This window comes from Peromyscus maniculatus, chromosome 5 (assembly GCF_049852395.1).
Source record: "Peromyscus maniculatus bairdii isolate BWxNUB_F1_BW_parent chromosome 5, HU_Pman_BW_mat_3.1, whole genome shotgun sequence".
NCBI classification, from domain to species: domain Eukaryota; kingdom Metazoa; phylum Chordata; class Mammalia; order Rodentia; family Cricetidae; genus Peromyscus; species Peromyscus maniculatus.
In genome coordinates this window covers 28,830,147-28,856,375 of record NC_134856.1, presented here as the reverse complement: position 1 = coordinate 28,856,375, position 26,229 = coordinate 28,830,147, and the positions used below count along the sequence as shown (strand labels likewise).

General features: G+C 41.6%; 2 protein-coding genes across 2 annotated transcripts in view; one reads left to right on the top strand and one right to left on the bottom strand.

The window, feature by feature from the left end:
* Positions 1-1,725: 1,725 nt before the first annotated feature.
* The window catches only part of LOC121826478 (protein arginine N-methyltransferase 9-like), a 151,101-nt gene continuing 126,597 nt past the window's right edge, over positions 1,726-26,229 (top strand). The window contains 1 exon segment of the mRNA XM_076571513.1: positions 1,726-1,885. Within this exon segment, the coding sequence (XP_076427628.1) occupies positions 1,866-1,885 (20 nt within the window). The 5' untranslated portion in view covers positions 1,726-1,865.
* LOC143273212 (transmembrane protein 184C-like) overlaps positions 17,773-26,229 on the bottom strand; it is an 87,910-nt gene continuing 79,453 nt past the window's right edge. The window contains exon 12 of the mRNA XM_076571579.1: positions 17,773-26,229. Coding sequence (XP_076427694.1) covers positions 26,183-26,229 — 47 coding nt within the window. The 3' untranslated portion in view covers positions 17,773-26,182.

The window sequence follows — 26,229 nt, the reverse complement described above, 5'->3', positions numbered from 1 at the left end:
GGACCCAATCTGGTGTTGGTGTGGCCCGGGGTTCTGTTTATGTCTTTCCTCAGGACAATAAGGTTCCTCTTTGGATTCCTGTGCACTGAGTGTGCCCTGTGACTGCTGCTGAAGTCCAACATGGCAGAGACCTATTGGGCCTTCATGAAAAACTCTCCCCTTCTGATGCCAATGGGGATTGAGAGCCCAATATGGCCAGCTTTGGCAAGCATTAATGTAAGCCTAGGAACTGTAGCCATGTGGTTGGATTCTCCAGAAGGTAATGTATGGTAACTGCCTTTTCAAGTATGTTTGAGAATGTGTCACCCAGATACCTTGGAGATTAAGGATAACCCTGAAGGTCACTGACCTCCATTTGTTAACTGTAGCATGCCAACTAAGCCTTTTCATTTTCAAAATCCTCTTCAAGCTGGTGTAGTACCTACTTTTCAGGAGTGGCTCTGGGCAACATTTATTGGCCTCCTGAAATTCATTTAGCCCCCTTTGAAGATACCTTAAAATTTATAAGCCTAAATGTAGCCATTATAAGACCATTAGTTAAGGAGAGAGAAACAGGCAGAGCTGGCAGCCAGAGAGGATATATAGAAGGAGAAATCTGGGAGGAGAGAGATCTAGGAGCGAGAAGAGGAGGAGGACATCAGGGGCCCACCACCTAGCTACACAGCCATCAATGGTGTAAGAGTGAAAGTAAGATTACAAAAATAGAGAAAGGTGAAATCCCAGAGGCAAAAGGCAGACAAGTTAATTTAAAGTTAAGAAAAGCTGGAAAGAAACAAGCCAAGCTAAAGCTAGGCATTCATAATTAAGAATAAACCTCCATGTGTGATTTATTTGGGAACTGGGTGGCAGGCCCCCAAATGGACAAAGAGTAAGAAAACAAATAACATTAAACCACTTACGTTTTAAATTTTTTTTGTTTTTGTTTTTTTTTTTTTGACAGGGTTTCTCTGTGTAGCTTTGAGCCTTTCCTGGAGCTCACTTGGTAGCCCAGGCTGGCCTCGAACTCACAGAGATCCGCCTGGCTCTGCCTCCCCAGTGCTGGGATTAAAGGCGTGCACCACCACCGCCCGGCAATGTCTTAAAATTTTTAAACTTAATATATAGGAATATTTGCCTGTATATATGTATACGTGCCACCTGTGTGCAGTAAAAGGGACCAATATCGGCTCAGGGTACCCCAAGACCAAGTTCTCAACACAAAGGAGACTTATTTGTCCCAGAGGGACAAAGGGTGGGGAATAAGAGACAAAGCCAGGAGAGAGAGGACAGGGAGAAGGGGAAGGGAAGCAGGGAGAGGGGAGGGGCATTTATCCCAAGGGGAACATAGGACCACCCCGGGATAGAGAGGAGGCAGATGTGTCCAGAGGCAAATGGTGGTTTATAAAGGTAAAGGGGGAAACCCCATGTTAGGATGAGGTGTTTAGTTTTAATTGGGCATGTTCATTAGGTGAGCCAAAGGGGGCTTTTGATTGCTGGACTTCAATACTTTGACAGCTGGACCTTGGTAGTCAGCCTCAGGGGGAGGAAGTGGCCAAATAAGGGAACAGACCTTGGTGACTAGTTTCAGGAATGTACTCTAACGGTTCTTAGCAAGGCAGAGGGAATGGGGAGAAGGGCAAGGCCTGCCAGAGCCATCATTCATTTCTGCTATAGTTCCATTTGCTGGACTCTTCAGCTAGAGTTGTGTGTTCTTCATTATTGTTTACTAATTTGTACTTTTTTCCTTGTTTGTAAAGGAAACTTTTCAGTATACACTTTTCAAGTGGGCTGAAGAACTTGATGCACTCAGTGGAATACAAGACTTACTTGGTTGCTATGAGCAGGCCTTGGAACTATTTCCTGACGATGAAGTGATTTGCAATAGTATGGGAGAGCATCTCTTCAGGTTTGTAGTGACTTAACTATTACTTGTTGAAGATTATTCTTTATCAATCCAAAGCAAGTATATGTTATGCATTAACTTACTTTGTTTGGTTTGAGATGGAGTGCTGTGGGATGGTCTGTATGTTAAATTGCTCTGATTGGTCAATAAATAAAACACTGACTGGCCAGTGGCCAGGCAGGAAGTATAGGCGGGACTAACAGAGAGGAGAATTGAGGGAACAGGAAGACAGAGAGACACTGCCAGCCACCGCCATGACAAGCAGCATGTGAAGATGCCAGTAAGACACGAGCCACATGGCAAGGTATAGATTTATAGAAATGGGTTAATTTAAGATATAAGGACAGTTAGCAAGAAGCCTGCCACAGCCATACAGTTTGTAAGCAATATAAGTCTCTGTGTTGACTTGGTTGGGTCTGAGCAGCTGTGGGACTGGCAGGTGACAGAGATTTGTCCTGACTGTGGGCAAGGCAGGAAAACTCTAGCTACAATGGAGTCTTACCACCAGCTCAGTCTGGGCTGGAATTTGTGGGCTTACGTGATATCTCAGCCAGGTACTACATGTATACACCACTATGCCTGTAGATAGAGTAATTTAAATAGGGAAAGTTTATTGTACATAATTAACTATAACAGGATTGGAGGAATGAGTGATTAGTTGGTAATAAGGAGAACTCAAAAGAATATAGGAATAGTAAAGATGGCATGTAATTTAAAATTAGGTTTATTTTGTGTGTGCACATGTGGGTATGTGTGCATTTGTACATGTGTGTGGGTAATGTGCCATGATTTGCATGTGGATGTCAGAGGACAACTTTTGGGAGTTGGTTCTCACCTTCTGCCATGTAGACCTTGGGGACTGAACTAAGGTTTTCAGGCTTAGTGGCAGGAACCCTTACCTGCAGGGCTATGGCAGTTTTACAGTATGTTATTTAAGAGTCATACCCTTGGGACTGAGGAACTGTCTGTCAAAGGGAGAGGTTTCTTTACTGGACTCAGATCCAGTCCTTGTTTGAAAAGGCACAGCTGTGGTTCACAGGATGCCTTGGCAGAAAACTGGTGCATCTGTTCTTTAGAACTTGCTAGAATTTTTCCTTCTGGGGCAACAGAGAAGGCCTAATGGGGAAGTATATATTTGGAGCATACTGTTAATGAAACTCCGCTGGGCGGAGTCCTAGGTAAGCTGCCACCACTGCTGCTGGCGCCATGCCCTGGGATGCTCTTGCCTCCCAAGCACCCAGGGAGCCTGAGCACAGGGGACCAGAACACTTCCCTTCTGCGGTGTCTCCTGCACCTTGTACTGACCGGTGGCTGTTACAGGCCAGATACACTTCCACATTGCAGGCAAAGTGGGTGCGTTTGGTCTTAAGTCAGGAACTTAAGTCCTGGCTGTCCTGGAACTCACTCTGTAGACCAGGCTGGCCTCCAACTTACAGAGATCTCCCTGTCTCTGTCTCCTGAGTGCTGGGATTAAAGGCACATGCCACCACCACCCAGCTTGATGCAACTATTAGTATTGTACTTTTTACTATGATTTTACTTATCAAAAGTTCAAGAAAACTAAGAAAAACTTGGGGTTATTGAAATTCCGAATAATGAATTTTAGAGTATTTTTTTATATTAACATTTTGGTGGAATCTAGAAAGCCTATTGAGCAAACTTCTTGCTAGTTGTGTCTTAATTGTGTGGATGCTGAGCCGGGTATGGTAGTACTGCCTTTAATCCCAGAACTTGGGAGGTAGAGGCAGGAGGAGTTCTGTGACTTTGAGGCCAGCTTGGTTTACACAGTGAGTTGCAGGGCAGCCAATGCTATGTAGAGAGACCCCGTCTCAAAAAGCCAAAAGCCAAAAGCAAAACAAAACAAAACAAAATGTGTGGATGTCATTTTTTATTGAATGATTTGTTTTTAAACAAGTATGTTAGTTCATTCTTTCTTTTTATTTATTATTATGATGATGCTTATTACTGTTTTTCTTTTTTTGAGACAGGGTTTCTCTTTGTATTCCTGGCTGTCCTTGAACTCCCTCTGTAGACCAGGCTGGCCTTGAACATACACATATCTGCCTGCCTCTGCCTCCTGAGTGCTGAAATTAAAGATGTGCATTGCCATACCCAGCTTCATTTATTATTATTTTTTATCTTGTTTTTTTTTCTTAGACCTTTTTGAGATAGTATCTCACTATGTATCTTTGGCTGTCCTAGAACTTGCTATGTAGCTGGCCTTGAACTCACAGAGATTCACCTGCTTCTGCCTCCTGGGTGCTGGGATTAAAGATATGTTCCACAGGGGGCTGGAGATGGCTCAGAGGTTAAGAGCACTGGCTGCTCTTCCAAAGGTCCTGTGTTCAATTCCCAACAACCACATGGTGGCTCAGAACCATCTATAATGAGATCTGGTGCCCTTTTCTGGCCTAGAGGCAAATGCACAGGCAGAACACTGTATACATGATAAATAAATAAATCTTTTAAAGAAAAGGTGTGCTCCATCACTGCCTGGCCTAATTAGATTATTATTAATCTCTCTCTCTCTCTCTCTGTGTGTGTGTGTGTGTGTGTGTGTGTGTGTGTATACGTGTGCATGTGCAAGCCAGAAGTTAACTCTCAGGAGTCAGTTTCCTCCTTCCACTGTGGGTTCAGGGATTGAACTTGAGTTGTCAGACTTGAGTGGCGATGCTTTACCCTTTGAGCCGTCTTGCTCGCCCAGATCTTTAAATGCAGAAGAAATGATCGTTATATTGAGGAATGGAAGGAAGATCTCGTGTTTGAAGAGTCATAGTTTAGTTAACATTGGAAGTGTTCACAGTGGGTTCTTTTCTCTTACAGCATGTCTGCTAAAAAAGCTGGTGCGCACTCCGTGTATGCCTGCGAAGTGTCCAGGACCATGTACGAGCTCGCCTGTGATGTGTGTGGCTGCAAACAAGATGGACACTGGGATTCAGCTCCTCCATATGAAGTCACTTGATATAGAGATTCCAAAACACATTCCTGAAAGGTGTGTTTATAACTCACCAGAAACATTAAGATGCATTTCCAGCTTCCTATGTTAAAAAAAGTATTAACATCCTCATTTTGTGGTACGGTTATCAGCCAGTTTAATAAGATAAGATATAGGATTTTATAATAATGTCCTTTTTAAAAAGTATCTAAAGAACTCAAGAAAAATTGATACTGAGAAAGTTAACAAAAACCCTTCTTTAACACCTCACATAAACTCATGCTTTTTTGTCCATAAAAGTAGATAAACTTCCTGTAGGTCAGCAGTGTTAAGTAACTGTTTAAAGTGTAAACAGTTCACACTGAGCAGACATCACATTTTCATCACTATCCTTGATTAAAATGAAAGTTTAGAAGTGCCAGTTGACAAGAGTGTCTTCCTGTGGCCTTCAGATACTGTATGTGCAGTCTGAGAAGCCTTATGTTTTCATCTGCATCTCACTGTGGGCAGGAGAGCAGTGGAAGATTAGAACTAGAAGGGATTTGAACGTCCTCTGGCCCATCATTTTTAAAGAGCTTTCCTTTTTAAAAAAATTTTTCAAGACAGGGTTTCTCTGTGAAACAGTCCTGGCTGTCCTAGAACTCACTCTGTAGACCAGGCTGGCCTTGAACTCACAGTCACAGAGATCCACCGCCCCCCCCCCGGCTGAACTTTCCCTTTCATAATGTAACACTTGTGTTGTAACTGCCTGTGCTGTCTGTCTTGTGGCTTACTTAAATGTAGTCTACATGTAAAGAAGTTTTTGGTACTCTATTGTTATTTGAACTCTGATTTTTAAGTCTTCTTCTAGTTTTAATAATGTGTGCATGGTACTTACACTTGTCAGTGGTGTTTGTTAGAGAAGAAGTTTATCATGTTAATGCAGGTGCATACTCACTTTATACAAAACAGAAACGTTGTCCTGAGTTGTCTTAGGAGCCTAAGATCACATAATTTCAACACCAGGCACATAATTTTTCAGGTAGGGTTCCTCCTGGGTGCAGTTGGCTACCTGTTCTTTGTGTCCTCATGGGACCTTTCCTGTGTGTGACTTAATGCTAGTGTTGGTTCTTTCAGTAGGACACCAGTCCTGCTGGATTAGGACCTCATGTTGGTGACTTCATTAACCTTAATTGCCTCCTAAGGGCTCTGTCTCCAAGTATACGATTAGGGCTTCCACATAAGATTTGGACTGGCATGAAGCTAAGGTTACTGTAATGTGTATTTTCCTCACAGAGTGCTTTTGAAGCAGGTGAAATAGATATTTCAGTTCAGACTCCTACTTGTTCACTTTGACCATAAGCAAATTTCTGGACTAAGTTGTAGGACTAGACGATTGAGGTACTTTTCATATTCTAAGTGTATGCGGTTATAAATAGTGAATGTTTTCTGTCTGTAGATAGTTGGGTCTAGGTACCGTGGAGGATACCCAAGTCATCCCTACCTCTCAGATGCCTCCACATCTGGAGAGGAGCATAAGGGCTATTATGACAGTTTTGTACATCTTTAGATACAGAAGTGAACGGTGCCGGCAGTGAAAGCTAGAGAAGTTCAGAGAAGGGGAAATCTTTCTGAGAAGGAATGAATGAGGAAAGGAGCGGACCTCTGGGGTAGGTTTGTGGAGACTGGAGAAGGGGTAGGAGAGGCGTAGTCAGATACATGTAATGTAGACGGTCAAGATGGAATTTTGGGAGGGAAGGTTCTTGTCAGCATTAAATGTTATTTGCATATCAAATCATAACTGGACTGGCAAGGTGGCTCACTGGGTAAAGACATTTGTTGCCAAGCCTCATGACCTGAGTTCAGTCCCTCAAACCCACTAGGTAGAAGGAGTGAACCATCTCAGACATCCACACGTGCATTATGGTACACCTGTACCCACAGAAATAGTGTGTACATGTATTCACACACAAAACAAACATGTTTTTTTTTTTAAAAAAAAAAGACAGCTGAAAAAATTCATTCCTGGTGGGGTGGTACACGCCTTTAATCCCAGTACTTGGGAGGCAGAGGCAGGAGGATCTCTGAGTTTGAGGCCAGCTTGGTCTACAGTGTGAGTTCCAGGACAGCCAGGAATACACAGAGAAACCCTGTCTCCAAAAAACAAAAACAAAACAAAAATTCATTTTGAGAAGGGTCATTGATGGTAGAGAATCTGGATGTATTCCCTCCTTGATTTGCTTTTGCTTTTTTAGTACAGGGTTCCATGTAGCCCAGGCTAGCTTCAAACCCACGATGTAGTCAAAGATTACCTTTAACTTCTGCCTGATCCTCTTGTCTCCACATCCCAAGTTCTGGTTGGGAGAAAAACATTTGTCTGGGGTGTTAGAAGCTCAATAGTTGATGTTAAGGGACTAGTAAAGATGTGGGTACCAATTACTCTTAAGGACTTAGGCAGGGAATGAGAGTCTGAGAAGGCAACCCTTTTATGCCTAGATTAAGGAAAGGGAGCTGATGAAGAAGAGAGGAGCCCAAGGGACACCTCAGGATTCAGGGGAAGATACTAAAATAAAATGTATCAGGAAAGTTTACATAGAGATTTTCTGTAACATGTTTACCTTTTTTCTCTTGTCTTGACAGCTTTATATAAATAGCATGTCATTTTACTTACATGTATCTTTAAAACATCATTCTATAGAGTGTCCCTAGTTGTAACAGAAACTGTCGATGCAGGTGTGTTTGGAGAAGGAATTGTGGAGAGTTTAATTCATGCATGGGAGCATTTACTTCTGCAACTAAAGGTAAGCTGCGTGAAAGCACTCAAATCTGATTAAGTATTTATTATTTCAAGAGGCCCGAGAATGTTCGCAAGACCGGAAATATATCAGAGTATGTCTGTGTACCTGAAAAGAAACAAGAAAAACCATTCAACAGCACAGAAAGAAAGAAAACCAACACACTCCTGTAAGTCTATGTCCCATCTGCTTTATACTTTATGCAGTTCTTTAAGGAGATTGAAGTTCCTAGGAAGTTGAAACAGGAAGTAGGTTTTTCCCCCCCACTTCTCACAGGGCAGAACAGACCCTGGGTTACCTCCAAGCAGCTAGCCTAACATCCTAGCTCTGGTCTAGCCAGGCCTACCTAGTTGGCAGTGGGGATTCGGGCACAGAGTATTTTAATCTTTAGCCCTGGTGGTCCCCAGATGTGGCCAAGAGCCTTGCAAGGCAGAAAAGGCGCTCAGGGCAGGCCCTCACCCCAACCTTCACCAGTGATGCTGGGGTTCAGAACGGGGAAACCTCCATGTTCCACAAGGGAAAGTTTTCTCTAGATGAGGACTCTCACCATGCCTCCCCGCCCCAGCAAAGCCCTCAAACAGAGTCCAAGGACTGCTCCCCTGAGGTTCACCATCAGTCTTTAATGCTGTCACACTGCATAATGACAAGTCACACACTTTGGTCTCGTGTTGGTAGTGGCAACTTACAATGAATCGAATGTCAGAGCACCGGGCTAGCTTCAAAGAACAGACACCTTCACTCCCAAGGTCTGACTCCATCACAGCCCTGGACAGACAGCAGAGGTTGACAGCTTTCATCTGAGTGCACAGCAGCTTTGAATGGAATTATAAAAACATATTTACAGACGTTCCACAGTGCTCCTTTCATCAGAAGCAAAGACCCTTTCATATAAAGGGATTATATCTAGGGCTGTGCAAAATTCAAAAGGATTAGATCCTTTTGAGAGTTCAGAGTCCATTCCACACACACAAAAAATCACCTGGGCCTGAGAAGTCCCAGGTATGGCCAAGGACTACCTTTGGACCGACTAACAAATACTGTGGCCATAAGCCAGCCATCTGACTTCAACAGAGCCAGAGGTCCAGGGGATCTCCTGGCTGTCCAGGTCCCAAACCTAGAGGGAGGTGGCAGTGAGATTTGCTCACCTGAGGCTGGCCCTGTGGTCCTGCAACCAGGTATTGCTTGTGCTACTGAATTGGAGAGATTAAGCCAGTCATGACCACAAACCATTAGCCCAGTGTCTCACTTTCAGCTCTGTTCACTGTGACTGGTAAATGTTCTGACTGTCACTATGTTACTGTTCTGTTCCACGTGTTTAAGGGGACTGGGTCCCCCCAATGAACTGAGATAAGCAGGTAGCTCCTGCCAGGTGTGGCTTATGTATAGCAAGAGAAGTCATCTGTTAGACGGGACTCGTGAGGCCATTGTCTCAGTGCTGATGTACAGGACTTATGTCTCTGTCAGTGTTACTCATTTCTGCCTACTAATCTTCTTCGTTTTCCTGGAAGAGAAGGAGGGAAGGCATGTCAAGGGCCACCTCCCTCCGTCTTGCTATGAGGCCTGCAACATGAATGGAGCTGGTCTTGGCCAGCAGGAGAAGCCTGCAGCCAGCCAGCAGCTCTCAGAGGGTGAGGGTGTGCATTCTTGGAGCAGAAAGGGCAGAGACAGAAGCTGCAGATGAAGTGGCAGGGAGTTCGTTCCTACTATTTGGCAAGCTGATCAAACGTTGAAAAGAGAATCTGATGTTAATTGGTAATTACTATAGTAAGAAAAGTTAACAATTTTTTTTTTTCTGTAACACTGGCAGCCAAGGATACACTCTGTACCTCCTTTCCTTTCTAAGCCAAGTTCTTCACTGTGATAACATCAAGGTCTCTTCTGCTGGCCAGCAACTTCCAACTTTAACCCACCTTAACCCTTCTCTGTCCTGATACTGCTTGAGAAAAAAAAATGTTCAATTACCAGCCTGCATACTCTGATGTTTTGGAAAAAATTATGCTTTTGCCTCCACAGGAAAAGAAAAAATACATGGATTCTGGTCATTTGAGTTCAATGGGTTACAAATACTTGTCATCATTTAAGAGAATTGATTACAAACTATTATTGATTAAGATAAGAAAAACTTCTGCTAATCTGAAATGTTTCACATTGATACAGGTTTTTAATATATTAATGCAAAAATAAGGTTTTTGTTATGATATATGCATATATCTACATGTTTCTATTCTTGTTTGAAATGTTATACCTATGCAATGTTCTAAACTGCTGAAAAGAAACCACAAGAAAAAGAACTTTGGTAGAAATTTGCATGTTGTTTGAAAAGCAAGAGAAGGTGAAAGATTGGAATAGTGGTAGGAAAGGGAAAAAGGAGTTTGTCTATGTCAGGCTGAACCAGAAGAGCAAACATAGGGAAGGGCCTGACCTGAAGGTACATGCTAAGTTGTACAAGGTCAGAGGGGACGTGAACTATGCTGAATGTGAAGGGAAACTGTAAGATATATGTGGGATTTAAACATAATGTTAATTCTGGTTTTATTTTAAAAATAGCTGATGATTCTTCATTGAAAAATGTTTATGTTAAAAATGGAAATATATACATGTGTGTATATATGTGGACTTGTATGTGATTTATGGGTATGAATGAAAGTTGGATCCAACTGTGTGTATGTGTGCATGTAACTATTGTTTAATTTTAAACAGCAACCACATGGCTTTCCTCCATCTTGGCTGGTGACCTCATCATGAAGTGGGCAGCCACATGGCTGGCAACAATCTTTAAATAAAGTTAAAGAATCTGTTCATTGTATCTCCTTTTAGACTAAGGAGGCAACAATCCTCAAATATTTTGGATTGGGATAGATTTATATATGATATTTCATGTCATAAAAAATAAGCTTTAAGCTGGGCGGTGGTGGCACACGCCTTTAATCCCAGCACTCGGGAGGCAGAGGCAGGAGGATCTCTGTGAGTTTGAGGCCAGCCTGGTCTACAAAGTGAGTTCCAGGAAAGGTACAAAACTACACAGAGAAACACTGTCCCGAAAAACCAAAAAAAAAAAAAAAGGTTTAATAAGATAGGCTTAAAGCAATGTTTAATAAAATATTAAAGCTGCACCTCAATGCTTTTATACACAAGAATGCACCTTGCTCTGACAGGTAAACTTTGCAATTTAAGAGTCTCCCAAATGATAATGGTCTTAAAGACATGAAGTGATCATGAGAAACAGCTGAGGGTTATGGATCTTAACAGTTTTGCCAGGTGTTGGCCATGAGAAGCATGAGTCACAGGAAAATGGAATGGGCTTGATTCTAGAAGATATTTTGGAAAGGAACCAAATGTAATAAATGTTCCATTTACTAAACAACGAACTGGTGGGCTATTTCAAAATAATGGTTCTTGGGCAATTCCTTTTGCATCCAATTGATAATCATTATCCTGCTGATCAACTATTACAGTTTGCTCAGATGCATTCTTTTACTTTTCCTAAAGTATTAGTATATACTCCAGTGAAAGATGCTGCTTTGGTTTTTACTGATCGTTCTTCTATTGGGAAAGCAGCTTATTAATGGTGATTAAAGGTGAAGGACATGTAGTTAAAACTATTCCTGATTCAGCTCAAGTTGTTGAGTTGAGCTGTTGGTTTTTCAAGTTCTTAAAAAAGATAATTTATTTAATTTATATAGAGATAGTCAATATATTTATAGAGCTTTTCAAGCTATAGAAACATTCTTATATTAAAACTATTAATGAGCAATTACGAATGTTATTTCAACAAATTCAGGATACCATTTATTTAAGAAAATTGCCATATTTTGTGGAACACATAAGAACACATTCAAATCTTCCTGGTCCATTGGTTAAAAAAATGCTTTAGCTGATAAATTTATTCAGTTCATCGCTTTACCAGTTGATCGCTTTATCTGAAGTTGAGCTTGCTCAGTGATCACATGGCTTGCATCATCAGAATAGTAAAGCTTAAGAAAACAATTTGGTTTAACAAGAGGAACTGTTCACCAAATTGTTAAAGAAATGTGGTACATGTCCTCAATATTTGACTGTACCTCACTTTGGAGTAAATCCTCAAGGTCTTCTTCCTAATCATTTATGACAAATCAAATATAAAACAGGCATTCCTTATAATCCTCAAGGACAAGGTATTGTTGAGAGAGCTCACAGCAGCCTCAAAATACATCTTCAAAAATTAAAGAAGGGGGAGTTATAACCCCAGTCACAACATAATGCTTTAAATCATGCGTTATTTGTTTTTTAATTTTTTAAAATGTGGATGCTGCTAGAAAATCTGTAGCTGATCAATTTTGGCATGAAGGCACCACCACAAAACTTGCTCAAGTTAAATGTAAAGATCCTTATACTGGCTTGTGGAAGGACCCCAATCCTGTTTAATATGGGGACAAGGGCATGTTTATGTTTTCTCACAGGATGAAAATGAAACTTGTTGGTTGCCTGAAAGATTGGTGTGGTGTATGGAGCAGAGAAATACTGATCCTGGTGTTGCTGATGACCATCCAGAGATGCCAGAGTGAAACCTATTGGGCCTATGTTCCTGATCCACCAATTTTACATCCTGCAACTTGGGAAGGAAAAGAAATTGTGGTTGCAATTAATGATACCAGGCTTTTAGATCCACCTGCCACCCAAGAGTTCCAGATTGCTCACAATTTTCTTGTTTTGGATATTGGTAAAGGGATTCCTGTACATTTTACAAAAAATATTACTTTGGAGGGATGTCTTGGATTGCTTCCTCAAGGTAAATGGATAAGTAATATTTCACCCCCTCAACAGTTTCCTCCATGTACAAAAGAACTGCGAGAACCTAACAGAACTTTGTTATGGAGATGATGTACTGGCATTATTCCTTTAAAGTATAATATCACATGGACAGAAGTATATTCTTGATTGGTCTGGAAATCAGGACATTGTAGTGACTCTTATACAGTGTCTACAGAAGAATCTTGGGACCAAGGATTGTCAGCTGGAATTTGGTATTTCAGTACTAGATCTCCACAAACATCTGTTTGGAAACTTGCTGCTGCCATGGGAACAGTTGCAGGACACTTCAGTCACTTTAAACCTGTTTGTTCTTTAAAAGGAACTATTTTAGCTTATGTCAAAATGCCCTATGTTCTTTTAGTTGGTGAAGCAAATATTTCTATAAATGGTTCTATGTTCAATGTATCATGTCTTAATTGTATTTTAACCAATTGTATGTCTCAAATGGATAACTGTATTCATGTAATGGTATAAAAATAACTTTCTTTTGTAATATTGTCAGTATATGCGAGTGATCCATGGTTTGAGGATAAAAGGTTACAAGTGATTGAAGAAATCAAGAAAGCTTTAAGCAGACAGAAGCATATTGCTGGATTAGTTATAGCAGGAATTTCAGCTTTTGTTACTACTACAGTGGTTTCAGTGGCTTTGTCTCAATCCACTCAGACAGCAGGTTTTGTTCACAAATAGCAGGATTTGTTCACAAATTGTTTATGAACGTCTTTATGATATTAGAGATTTAAAGAGATATAGATGTGAAAATAGAACATAAATTGAATGCTTTTTAAGATGTGGTACAGTTTCTGGGAGATGAGCTCCAAAGCCTGAAAACTAGAGTACATTTGAAATGTCATGCTAATTATGAATGGATTTGTGTTATATCTTCTGTGTATAATGAAAGTGCTATTGGATGGGAAAGAGTTAAGGCACATCTTAAAAGGAATTTGGCATGATTCTAATGAATCCTTAGATTTGGCTAAATTACATCAAGAGATTTACAGAAATGAAAAAGGCTAAATTGAATTTAGATGCAGTTAAAACAGCTGAAGATATTCTAGAACAATTCAAAAGGGCTATCCCTTCACGGTCATCATTTACTTCACCTTTAAGTAGTGTTGTAGCTATTGGAGCATGTAGTAGGCATAATCTGTTTGCCTATGATTCTTGCCCTGCCTGCAGGGCTACAACGGGTTCTCGACCACCCTAAGGAGGGAATGTAGGGACAGGAGATACAAAGGAAAATACATCAAGTCTGGATTCTGATCAAGGTGCAACTTTATTTTCTCCAGAAAGGTTTATATAGTTCCTGCAGGGTCGGGGGAGCAAGAAGCTGTCATCTGCATAAGGTGGGGCAAGCTAACAGGATGTTTTTATAGGATGTTTACTGGGTGAAAGGGTCAAGGGCTCTGACTCAATGTCCTGTTGCTAGACAACCTGACTGTAAGCTGATCTAGTTCCCTGTCTTATCGGGGGTCTGTATTTTTCCACTAACCAGAGATTCTGTCCTTGCCCCTGACAGATTCTCAAGCTGATTTTGAACTTGTTATGGAGACTGGGCTCAGAATTCCATGGAATAAAACTATGCACATTCCTCTGACTTAACACCAGATGCTGGTAGCCAAAGACGGGTAAGTTTTCTTTACTTCCTTTCAACCTAAGACAGGATGTGAATGATAGAATTCATGCTCACATGATGGGTAAGATTGGAGTGTGATAAGGAAACACCTAAGACAGGCACAGTCATCTGAGAGACTCAGCGGAGTCTTAAAATAAATTAAAAGGAATAGTGGGAGCCCACAACTGACTCAGTTTCCTAGTTTGAATCTGAAGTCTATTCTGAGTCAGTAGAGTTCAAGCTTGTGTGCTCCAGGGCTGTGAGAAAGTTTTGATTAGCCCACAGAGCCTCCTTGAAGGGCTGTGAGAAAGTCCTGATTATCCTACAAGAAGGAACACATTATCTAGCTAGATGCAGGCTGTCCATGCCAGCCAGAGGTATATTGAGATAGAAAATGAAACTGCCTGCTCCTTGATGCAAGGCAGGATAGATTGTTGCTGAATGCCTGTGCTGTGCATTGTTCTACCTCTGTCCTTCAAGACTGTATATAAGCTGGCTGTGAAATCAACTCGGGACTGTCTAGCATTGACCAGCACTCTTTTCTGTCTTCTTCATTGTCTCTTCAATCCGCAAGCCTCTACCCAGCTACCCAGCTGACTGTCGGCAGGCCTGACAGATGTGCGTGAGCCACTGCCCACAATAGAGGGAACTGGGTCCCCCTGACTGAATTGAGATAAGCAGGTAGCTCCTGCCAAGTGGGGCTGCTGTACTGTAAGAGGGGCTCACTAGCTGCGAGGGAGGCCGTCATCTCAGTGCCGATGTTCAGGCACTTGGATTGTCTGTGTGAATGTTATTTGTTTCTGTCTTCTAGCCTCCCTCTTCTCCTGAAAGAGGAGAGAGAGGCACAGCGAGGGCCACCTCCCTCCCTCCCTAGCTCTCTTGCTATCAGGACTGCAGCAGCCACTCGCACAGAGGGTGGGGGTGTGCGCTCTCGGTACAGGTGGGCGGAGATGGGAGCTATGGGCAGGGGGATGGGGACTGCCTGCAATTGACAAAAACTGTGTGAACACTGAACAGAGAATCTGATTTTAGTCAGAGGAGTTAACAAAAACTTTTTTCAGGAACACTGGCAGCCAAGGACACACTCTATGCCTGGCTGCCAACCCCGCCCCCCTTCCTTCCTAAGCCAAGTTCTTCACTGTGATAACTTGAAGGTCTCTTCTGCCAGTCAGCAGCTATCCTTGTTAACTCCTCTCTGTCCTGATATTGCTTGAAAAGAAAAATATTAAATTAACAGTCAAAGATACATGGGTTTTGGTCATTTTGAGTTCAATGGGTTACAAGTACTTGCAATCACTTAAGAGAATTGGTTACAAATTATTGTTGGTTATGATAAGGAGAAAAAAAAACCTGTGTCAAATTCCAAGTAAAGGATAGCTCAATGAATTAAATAAAAAAAGTTGTTTTAGGTTGTAATGTTTTTATAAGAATATAAAGGCTTGAGATATGAGGATAAAAGTTTGAATAAATGATGTTTTGATTTGAGGAAGCAGTTTAAGGTGTAAAAATTTGAAGCCTTAAGTATGTCATGCAGGTTTGAGTATATGATGTTTTGGGTCTGAGAAAGTAGTTTGAGGTGTACAAATGTGGAACTTTAAGTGTTAGAATTCTGCCCTCACTCCAGCTACATGACTGCACATGTGCCGTTCAGGGTCTGGCGTCTTACGTCATCAGTGGGCGCTGGTAACTATGTATGCACAGCATGGTCACACATTCTGTGCCTTAAAAGCCAGATGCAGACTCCACGCTCCCTCTGCTCTCTCTGCTCTGCTGCCCTCGCCCACCATGTCATCATCTTTCTCTCCTCTCTCCTCTCCCCCACTTCCTTCCAATAAAGCTCTCTGTAACTCTGCTAGTCATGGCCATGGCTTGTGACTTTTCCGTTGGTAACCAGCACCGCCACCAGTGCCGCACGCTGCCACCAGCACCGTTTATCATCCTGTCATTAAGTATTTTAAAGTTTAAGTAAGTTGTGAGGTTTGAGTATAAATAAAGTTTATGTAGGGTCTAAGATATAAATGTTTTAGCTATAAGAATATAAGAAATGTTTTGGGAAGAAGGAAAGTATGTAAAATGCAAGATATAAAGATCTGAGGGTAAAGAGGCTTAAGTAATGATAAAAAAGTGACTTAAGGTGTATAAAAGAATGAAGCATGTTTCAGATTCTTTTTCTTGCTATTCTGCTGTTACATTGAGTCTCCAAAGATTCATAATTTTAAAAATGTCGGTCTACTCCATAGGTATGTGTGGGGACCTGCCCCACCGGGAACTTAGGTCACCTGTGAAGAGGTGGCCTGGAACCAAGGAAAGGCAAGTGCAGGCCGCTCGCCCATTTCCCAGCCTCCCTCTTACCTGGAGACACAGCGGGGAGTCAAATTAAGCAAGAACTCCTTTATTGATGGGCAGTAAGCCTCTTTTCTACCAGAAAACCTCAGAACCCTAGGAGGGGGTGAAGGAACAAAGCAATCATTTTAAAGGGCACCCTATTTACAAGTTGTTTATGCCCTGACATCATCTCCTGTTTTTAGTATCTTATCTTAGCATAAATAACTTGAGCTAACTTTTTCTCACCATTGGTCTTTAATCTCCATACAAACAACCCAAGCTAACTTCCTTTTGTCATCCTTTGTATCTATTCTCTGTACAAACAGCTTAAACTAACTTCCTCTGGTACCATTTGTATCCACTCTCTGCGTAAACAGCTTAAAGCTTAAGCTCTATTTATCTGAATTTCTCTCAGCACCCTTTTTGCAGCCCATGTATGCTCCACAGGTATGGATAAAAATGTGGCCACATGTATGCTTGATTTTGAATGTATGAGTTTGCATGTCCTCTTTGTTAAGGAATACAAGTTAATGCTAGTCATCCGGGAATCCAGGTACTAGTTTAAAGCATGTACTGTTAATTCTTATTTAATTATAAGCTATTTAAATAAGAAAAAAACAGAACCTGAGAGGTACATTTGACTAATATATCTACAGATAACAAATTAGCATGGTTATTGTTACCAAACTTAGAGATGTTTTCAAGATTAGGCCTAGATTTTTTTGGCTCAGATATATTTAATAGATAATGATCCTCAAACCCATCAAAGATCTGGTGAATATGGTATTTAAATTATTTGATAAAAAGCTTACTATAACATACAGAGACTCCCAGCTCCCAGCAATCCCAGGATCTCCAAAGAAGATATGGAACAATGACAGGAAGGTGTCACCTGAATTGGTGATAACACCAACCACTGAGCAAGATGCCCCAGCTCAACACCTGCTGCCAGGGATCTGGCCCAGAATTCCCAAATGAGACACTGACAAGATAAGGTCAGTCTTTCCCAAGTTGTTCCTCCACAGGGAAAATTTCACGTCATGGGCCCAGCAGCCAAGGCTGATGCTGTCCTGACACCTGTCCTGCCAATGCTATGAAGACTACAGGAGCCTGGGGTGATGGCGGTCTGGGTAATGGATAGCCTGTCATTTTTTTAATAGATTTGGAAGTCTGCACTCAGGTACAATGTATCCTTTTCAGGTCTCTGATGGCACTGACAGGGCTAGCTGTAGCTCTGTCAGCTTAGCAACATCAGTCAGCCAGAGTCTTCCACAAGGTTGCAGCCACCTTATTAATTAATTGATCAATGCATTAATTAATTAAAGCTACTAAGTCTCTTAAAAAAGAGAGAGAAATAGGTTCTGAATATAGACTTATAGATGCATTTTTTTCTTTAAATTCTTTTTAGAGCTTTATTAGGAGGGAAAGGGGAGAGAGGAGAGAGAGACAGAGAGAGAGAGAGAGAGAGAGAGAGAGAGAGAGAGAGAGAGAGAGAGAGAGAGAGAGAGAGCACACCAGGGAGAGAGAGCCGGGGAGAGACATAGAGAGAGATATATAGAGATAGATGCTTTTTATTGGGCCAAAGACATTTCAGTCCAATCTATACCTGTCTCTCTAGATAGAAAACACAATATAGATTTCAATGCAAATTGATAATACTACAAGTACTGAGACTATGAATCTGAATGTTCCAAATAAGTTCATGAATTTTAGCTCCTGATCCTAGTTTATATCTCTCAACAGGTTTCCACTTGGCTGACAGACACATCCAAGCATTGTTTCCTGGTGACAACCTACTCCAAATGATTGTGAGCCCTGAACTTGCTGAAAGCTGATATTAACCAATTCAGCCAATATACATGCCATCTCTTCAGCTGATCAATAAAACATTCCCTCCTTGCCTTTGACTAACATTCCAGCTTTCCAGGGCCCTGACAACAATGTCCCAATGTCATCAGGAAGTAATTACAGAAGTGAAAACGTTGCCCTTGTCCCCCACCTGGAATGTTAGATCAAAAGGGAATTTCTTGTCATAGGGAGCCTGAGATAAAGTAATAACTGGTCCCCATTCTCATTTCCAAGTTCCTTCAGGATAAGGAACTGTCAGCCATCACAGGGCTTTTGGCCCTTGTGCTTCTGCTAATTACTGTTGGCTCTTATGTTACTGATGTCTTAACTAAGTGAAGATTCCTGTCTGGGTACCACTAAACTGAGGATACTAGAATCCAAATATCAACCCCTGAACCCACAACACACTTGCAGATGGCAACAACTGAATAAGGGGAGACTCACTTTGCCATTGATAATGGGAAAACTCTTAAGTCCTGATACAATTAGTCTCTAAAATGATCTACTACTGTGGTGATAAAGTCTTTTACCAAAAAGAAACATCTCCAAGATTGGAGATTATATACCACTCAAGGGGGCAATGAAAGGACCAAGCAGACGCCATAGCAGGCTGTCAGTCTTCTCTCAGAGGTCAGGCCTCAATTTCAGTTTCCTGAGACTTGAGCAGCAGTTTCAGGGCCATGACATAGTCCTTGCAGTAGCTCCCTTTCTGCACGTACTCTGACTGCTCAAGGTTCAGTCAATTGTTTACTGTCTGAGACTCTTCACCAACTTAGAGCTATATGCATGGGTCAATGTGAACATGCCAGGCCAGCCTGCCTCCATGGCAGCTCAAGGACAGAGCCTGGAACTTGTCCAGGCCTGTCCCAAAATGATAACTGTAACTCCTAACCAGTAAATTCAAAGATTACATACCCTCACCCAATCATATGAATCCAAGGCTTGTACCACCCTGCTTGCGGTTTTTCCCTTTAAAATCCCCTCACTCTGAGAGCTCAGGGCTGTCCTCTATTCTCTGTGTTGAGTGTTGGACACAGACCAAGCCTGGGCTTGCTTGTTATCAATAAACCCCTGTGTGTTTTGCAACAGATATTGGCTCTGTGGTGGTCTTGCTTGGGGGTCTCCCAATGTGGCCACAAGAAGGGGAGATACAAAGTATCAGGTAATATAACAGCCCGAGCTCTTAGGAGGCTGACACAGACCCCACAAACCAGTGGAGCCTGGGTGCTTTGAGAAAGAAAAAAAAAGAGTAGCTCTAGAACAACAAAACTGACAGGATAAATGTGGATAAAAAGGTAACAGCATAAGAGTTGTCTGTCCTGTTGACTGGATTCGGTCTCAAGTCTTGGCACGTTTTTCCTGGTTTCCAGAAGCCTGACATGCTCTTAGGTATTTCATGGCTAGGTCTTAGCTATTGGTCACAGTGCCCTGGGTGTCGTTCCCACTGCCCCCAAGGATCTCATTTGGAATGCTGTTCCTGCTTCTGGGCTTCCCTTTTGCAGGCTGGGTTACAGACACTGAGGTCTCAAGTCTAGTTAAGCCTCCAGGAGGCTGTTGGCCAATGTTGACCCTGCTGTTGTATATCCAGTGTCCAGCATGCTGTTTAGACCCCAGCAGACTCTGGCTCTATCCTGGTCTCCAGGTCACTGAATCCAGTGAGTTTTTGTTCCAAAGACTTCCATAGTCTAGAAGTATTCTGCTGGCCAGGTTTTTAGTATGACTGACAGTTGATGAATTTCCTCAAGAGTATGGTTCACAGCATGTCTTGGGTTGCAGAGACCCAGAGGCAGCAGGGGCCTTAATTTGAGATAACCCCACAGCTGCTGATTGTGTCCAATCTGCACATTGTCCTGGGCAGGGGCTGCACTAAAATCGGCAAGGAAGCGAGCCTTGATGTGGGACCTGGCTGGAGCCAAGTGCACAGCTCCCAGTGGAGACAGAGTGAAGGTCTATGGAGGGATGCAGTCCTGTGGTGTGGTGGCAGGAACATGAAGTGGCTTGTCGTATTATGTCCACAGTCAGGAAGGAGCAGACAGCACCTGCTGGCCATTTTTGTCTGCTTTATTGAAATGTTTGTTCAAGATTTTTCTAATTTGTAGCAGGGCTGCTCTATTACTGAGCTGTATGAGTTCTTTATAGGTATTAGCTCCTTTTAAGCTAGATATTGTTTGCAAGTCTTTTTCCCAGTAGGTAGGCTGCTGCTTGAGGTCACTGATATTTTTCCTTTGCTCTGCAGAAGCTTTAGATTGATATAGTTGTCCTATCCTTACGGGAGCTCTAGATATGGCAACTAAGACAGTGTAGGTGTTTTGTGTGGAAAGTATAAACAAGAAAAGTCCGTGTCCAGCACAACTGCCATCTCCCCAGGGCTTTGTGACCTAGGGCTGTGTGCATCTCTGGGTGCACAGGTGCCATCTGTTGTAGAATGTGGCAGATCAAGTCCTGCTCACTCATGTTTTGTTTTTGTGGGCTAAACTTATGGTGTGATCTTAATTTAATTTTTTTTTAGAATATATTTACAACATTTCTCCATTTCCTTTTCTCCTCGCAAAGCCTCCCATATATCCCTCCCTGCTCTCCTTCAAATTCATGGCCTCTTTTCTCATTGTTATTGCATGGTTATAAGTATACCATATATATTCCTAGATATAGCCTGCCCAGTCTGTATAATGCTACCTGTATTTATGTTTTTAGGAGCTGAGCATTTGGCACTAGACAACTAATTATTATGCTTTTTCATGGAAAAGACCATCTCTCCGACGTCCAGCTTTCCTCAGTTGCCTATAGTTCTTTGTGTAGGGTTGAGGCCTGTGGGCTTTTCCCTTGGTGTTGTCCTTGTTCAGCTCACATTTGGGCAGTCATGTTTGTGAGACTTTAGGAGTGTAGCTTCTGACATTACTAGAAGACACAATCTCACAGCAAAGTCCCTGATCCTCTGGGTCTTACAATCTTCCAGTTCCATCTTCTGCAATGTTCCCTGAGCCTTAGGTGTGGGAGTGTTTTGTTGATGTGTCCACTGGGACTGGGCTCCACAACTCTGCATTTGGCAATGGTTTTCTGTAATGGTCTGTTGCAGATGTTTCCTTGATGAGGGGTAAAATCTACATTTATCTGTCAAGGACAGATGTTTATGGATTGTTGTTAGGGATTATGCTGGTTTAGTAAATTAGTGGTTGTAGATTCTCCTCCAGTAATCACTAGCACTAAGGAGTTAGCCAGGCTTCCAGTCCCAGGCAGGTTTCCTCTTGTCGAGCAGATCTTCAGTCGTTAGAGCTGTTGGTTACGGCCAAGGTGCGCATGCCCCTGTTGTGCTTTAGGGTCGTCACGGCATGCGCGTTGTTGACGTGGTTCTGCCATAGATGTGTTGGACTTTGGAAGCTTGCATGGTACCTTCTGGTGTGGTGTTCTGAAAGTCGCTGGCAAAGCCAATGGTTCAGGGGCTTCTCTTAGTTTAGTTACAGGCCTCACATTTGTGTGCCTTGCACAGTGAGTTGATTTTGGGGTCTGGTGTAAAATAAGGGTCTGGTTTCATTCTGTGGTATTGGAATCCAGACTTCTTGGGACAATTCACTGGGTGGAAGCTATTTTTTCTTAGTGCGTCCACTTGGTACTCTTGTCAGCAATTATTCTGACTTTCCATTTTGTTCTACTTGTCTGGTTTTTGTTAGCATCCCACTTTTTTTCCTTTAAACATTTTTATTTATGTGTTTGGGTGTTTGGCCTGTATACAAGCCTGTGCACCAGTGTGCATGCCTGGTGCCTGAGCTGGTCGGAAGAGGGCACTACGTTTCCCGAACTACAGTTACAGATAGAGTTACCATGTTGGTGCTGGAAGTCAATCTTGGGTCCTCTGGGAGAGCAGCCAGTGTACTTGACCACTGAGCAAACTCTCCAGCCCACCACCCTGTTGACCATTGTAGCTTTGTAACAATTTTTTCTTAAGACATGGGGTATTGATTTTTGACAAAGAAGCCAAAACTATACAATGGAAAAAAGAAAGTATCTTCAACAAATGGTGCTGGCATAACTGGATGTCAACATGTAAAAGATTGCAAATAGATCCATATCTGTCACCATGCACAAAACTCAAGTCCAGGTGGATCAAAGACCTCAACATAAATCCAGTTACACTGAACTTGATAGAAGAGAAAGTAGGAAGTATTCTTGAATGCATTGGCACAGGAGATCACTTCCTAAATATAACACCAGCAGCACAGACACTGAGCACAATAATTAATAAATGGGACCTCTTCAAACTGAGAAGCTTTTGTAGGGCAAAAGACATGGTCAATAAGACAAAAAGACAGCCTACAGAATAGGAAAAGACCTTCACCAACCTCACATCTGACAGAGGACTGATCTCCAAAGTATAGAAAGAACTCAAGAAACTAGACATCAAAATACTGAACAGTCCAATTAAAAAATGGGCTAAAGAGCTAAACAGAGAATTCTCAAAAGAAGAATCACAAATGGCTGAAAGGCATTTAAAGAAATGCTCAACATCCTTAATCATCAGAGAAATGCATATCAAAACAACTCTGAGATACCACCTTACACCTGTCAGAATGGCTAAGATCAAAAATACTAATGACAGTCAATGTTGGAGAGGATGCGGAGCAAAAGGAACACTCCTCCACTGTTGGTGGGAGTGCAAACTTGTATAACCACTGTGGAAATCAGTATGGTGGTTTCTCAGAAAATTGGGAATTGATCTACCTCAAGACCCAGCCATCCCACTCTTGGGCATATACCCAAGGAATGCTCACTCATACCACAAAGATACATGCTCAACTATGTTCATAGCAGCACTATTTGCAATAGTGAGAACCTGGAAACAACCTAGAGATGATGCCCTTCAACTGAATAATGGATTAAGAAAATGTGGTACATATACACAATGGAGTACTACGGAGAAAAACAATGACAGCGTGAAATTTGCAGGCAAATGGATGGAACTAGAAAATATCATTCTGAGTGAGGTAACCCAAACCCAAAAGGACAAACATGGTATGTACTCACTCATAAGTGGATACTAGATATAAAGCAAAGAACGATTAGACTGCAACCCACAGAATCAGAGAGGCTATATAGCAGGGGGGACCCTAGAATGACTGTGGCTTATAATAAGTTTTGGTTTTACTCAATCACTGGGCAAGCCTCAGTGAAACATTTCACTATTAGGATAAGAATTTATACTGTATCAAGCTGATAATAGAAAAAAATAAAAATGAAAAAAAAACCCTATATGTATTTTTAATTTAATTGTCACTCCATCCCTAAGAGGTATACATTATTTTGTTTCTTATCTTATAGATTTGAAAATCAAGGTTTGGAGACATTAAATAATTTACTTAAGATTTCACAGGTTATTAAGTCAAGATTGGAATTTCCATGAGAAGACATGTTTGCTAATTTTCAAAAGACAGGTATATATTTTACCCTTGGACTAAAAGAAAGTAACTACTATGGTATGAGAGAAAACCAAAGGCTTATGTTTAGAGAAACTATTTGAGACTGAAAATAAGAAACTATCAGCAGGAACTAATTCATAATTTGGCATATTAGAACAAAACAATAGAATTGAAAGCTAAATCACATGGTATACCACCTTTCAATCTATTAAGGAAATAAAAATGAAATCAACCCAAGGTGCTACTGTATACCTAAAACTAGCAAAGATTTTTAAAATTTAATTCTTTGCTTTCACTACATGAGATCTGTCTAGACGATCAGATACTTTTATACAATAATAGCACTGTAAGAAATGTCTGGCCAGCTGTGGAACCTGCATGGGACTGGACTAGGCCCTCTGCATAAGTGAGACAGTTGTGTAGCTTGATCTGTTTGAGGGGCCCCTGGCAGTGGGATCAGGATCTATCCCTGGTGCATGAGCTGGCTTTCTGGAGTCCATTACCTATGGTGGGACGCCTTGCTCAGCCTTGCTGCAGGGGGGAGGGGCTTGGTCCTGTCTTAACTGAATGTACCAGGCTTTGCTGACTCCCCTTGAGAGCCCTTACCCTTTTGGAGGAGGGAATGGGAGTGGGAGGGAAAAGCTAGGGGGCAGAGTGGGAGGAGGGGAGAGAGGGCGATTTGTGGTTGGTATGTAAAATGAATAAAAAAGTTTCTTAAAAAAAAGACATGGGGTATGTGTGTGTATTATGTTGCTCAGGATAATCTCAAACATCCTATGCTAGGATGACAGGCCACGAACCATGGCACCCAGCTTGTATTTCAAATCAGGAAATGCCATGTGTCCAATTTTCCTCAGAAGTGGTCTGGCCTTTTAAAAAAATATTTCTATATGAATTTTAGGACTGTTCTTTGCCTGAATCATGCCACTAGGATTCTGACGGCAGTTACATTGATCTATATGTTCCTGTTCGTAGTGTGGACATTCTGATAAGATTTATTCTGAGTCACAGGGTGTCCTTCCATTTAGCTTCATCTTCTGTTTCTTTGACCAATGTTTTTTTTTTTTTTGTTTTGGCCTAGACCAGACTGGCCGGGCACTCCCCAAATTCCACCTGCCTCTGCTTCCTGAGTGCTGGGTTTAAATGTGTACACTGTTAAGTCTAGCTCAAAAATTAAAAAAAAAATGTGGACTTTTAATCAAGCAATTTTTGTTAAAGCGTTAGGAATTTATGTTTAAAGAGTAAGACACAGCCAGGTTGGTGGTGGTGAATGCTTTTAGTCTGATGGCACAAGCAGGCTGCTCTCTGTGAGTCAAGGCCAGCCTGGTCTACTGAGGGAGTTCCAGGACAGCCAGGGATTTACAAAGAAACCCTATCTCAAAAAAAAAAAAAAAAAAGAGTAAAAGAGTAAGATACGTAAGAGTTTCAGAAAATGGTATTACATTTATTGAAAAACATGTAATTGAACTGTAATTATGTAAACTTAAATGGCACATGATGATTATGATTAAATTAAATTAATCTTAATTTTGTATTTACATTTTCAGTCCAGATCATTACATTCATGCAGTGGTAAGAAGCACTGATATTTTTTTTCAAATGTCCATCCTAGTGAGAAATGCAAGAGAGTTCAGCTGAAGTTGTTATTTACTGTTTGAATATATGATACTCTAACAGTTTAAGAAAACCAAAGCCTAGGAAATTTAAATGTTATTTGTGATATACAAAACACACAAATATATATATTAACATGTGTGTATTGGCATTTTATGTGTGTTTATTATATATAGTAGTTATATCTGTTTTTTGCCTGTCTTTGAATTTTTCCAACATTTTGAACTGTTCAGATCTTGAGCCTACACACAAAGAAGATTGTGGTAGCTTTAAGAGTCCATTGATGGGTTGGGGGCTCCTTCTGCTTTTCTGGGATATCAATAATGACATCTTCAGATAGCTTGGCCTCAGAAAGTGTATCCTGTGAAGCAACTGTGTCTTCCAAGTCTTGATGTTGGCTTGTATCAGGAGGTTCCTGCTCTTCTGGGACATCAGTGACAATGTCTTCACATAACTTGGATGCAGCAGCTGCATTCTGTGATGTAATCGTGTGTCCAAAGCCCTGATATTGGTCCTGGGGCAAGTGAAGATGGCTTTGAACCTGCAGAAACTGCATCTTGTGAGGACGAGGAAAGCAGACTTGTGTGTTCAGAATGTTCCGAGTCTTCAGGAAAACTTTTTTTTCTGATACCCTCACATTGTTCTCCCTTTAAGATAATATAAATTTATTAGCCAGGGGGCTCCTTCTGCTCTTCTGGGATATTAACCATTACATCTTCACATAGCTTGGCCTCAGAAAATGTATCCTGTGAAGTATCTGTGTCTTCTAAGTCTTGATGTTGGCCTGTATCAGGAGGTTCCTGCTCTTCTGGGACATCAATGACAATGTCTTCACATGACTTGGATGCAGCAGCTGCTTTCTGTGAAGTAATCATGTGTTCAAAGGCCTGATATTGGCCCAGGTGTGAGGATGGCTTTGAACCTGCAGAAACTGCATCTTTTGATGATGAGGAAAGCAGACCTGTGTGTTCAGTCTGCTTCGGGTCTTCAGGAAAACATTTTTTTTTTTTTCTGATACCCTCGCATTGTTCTTC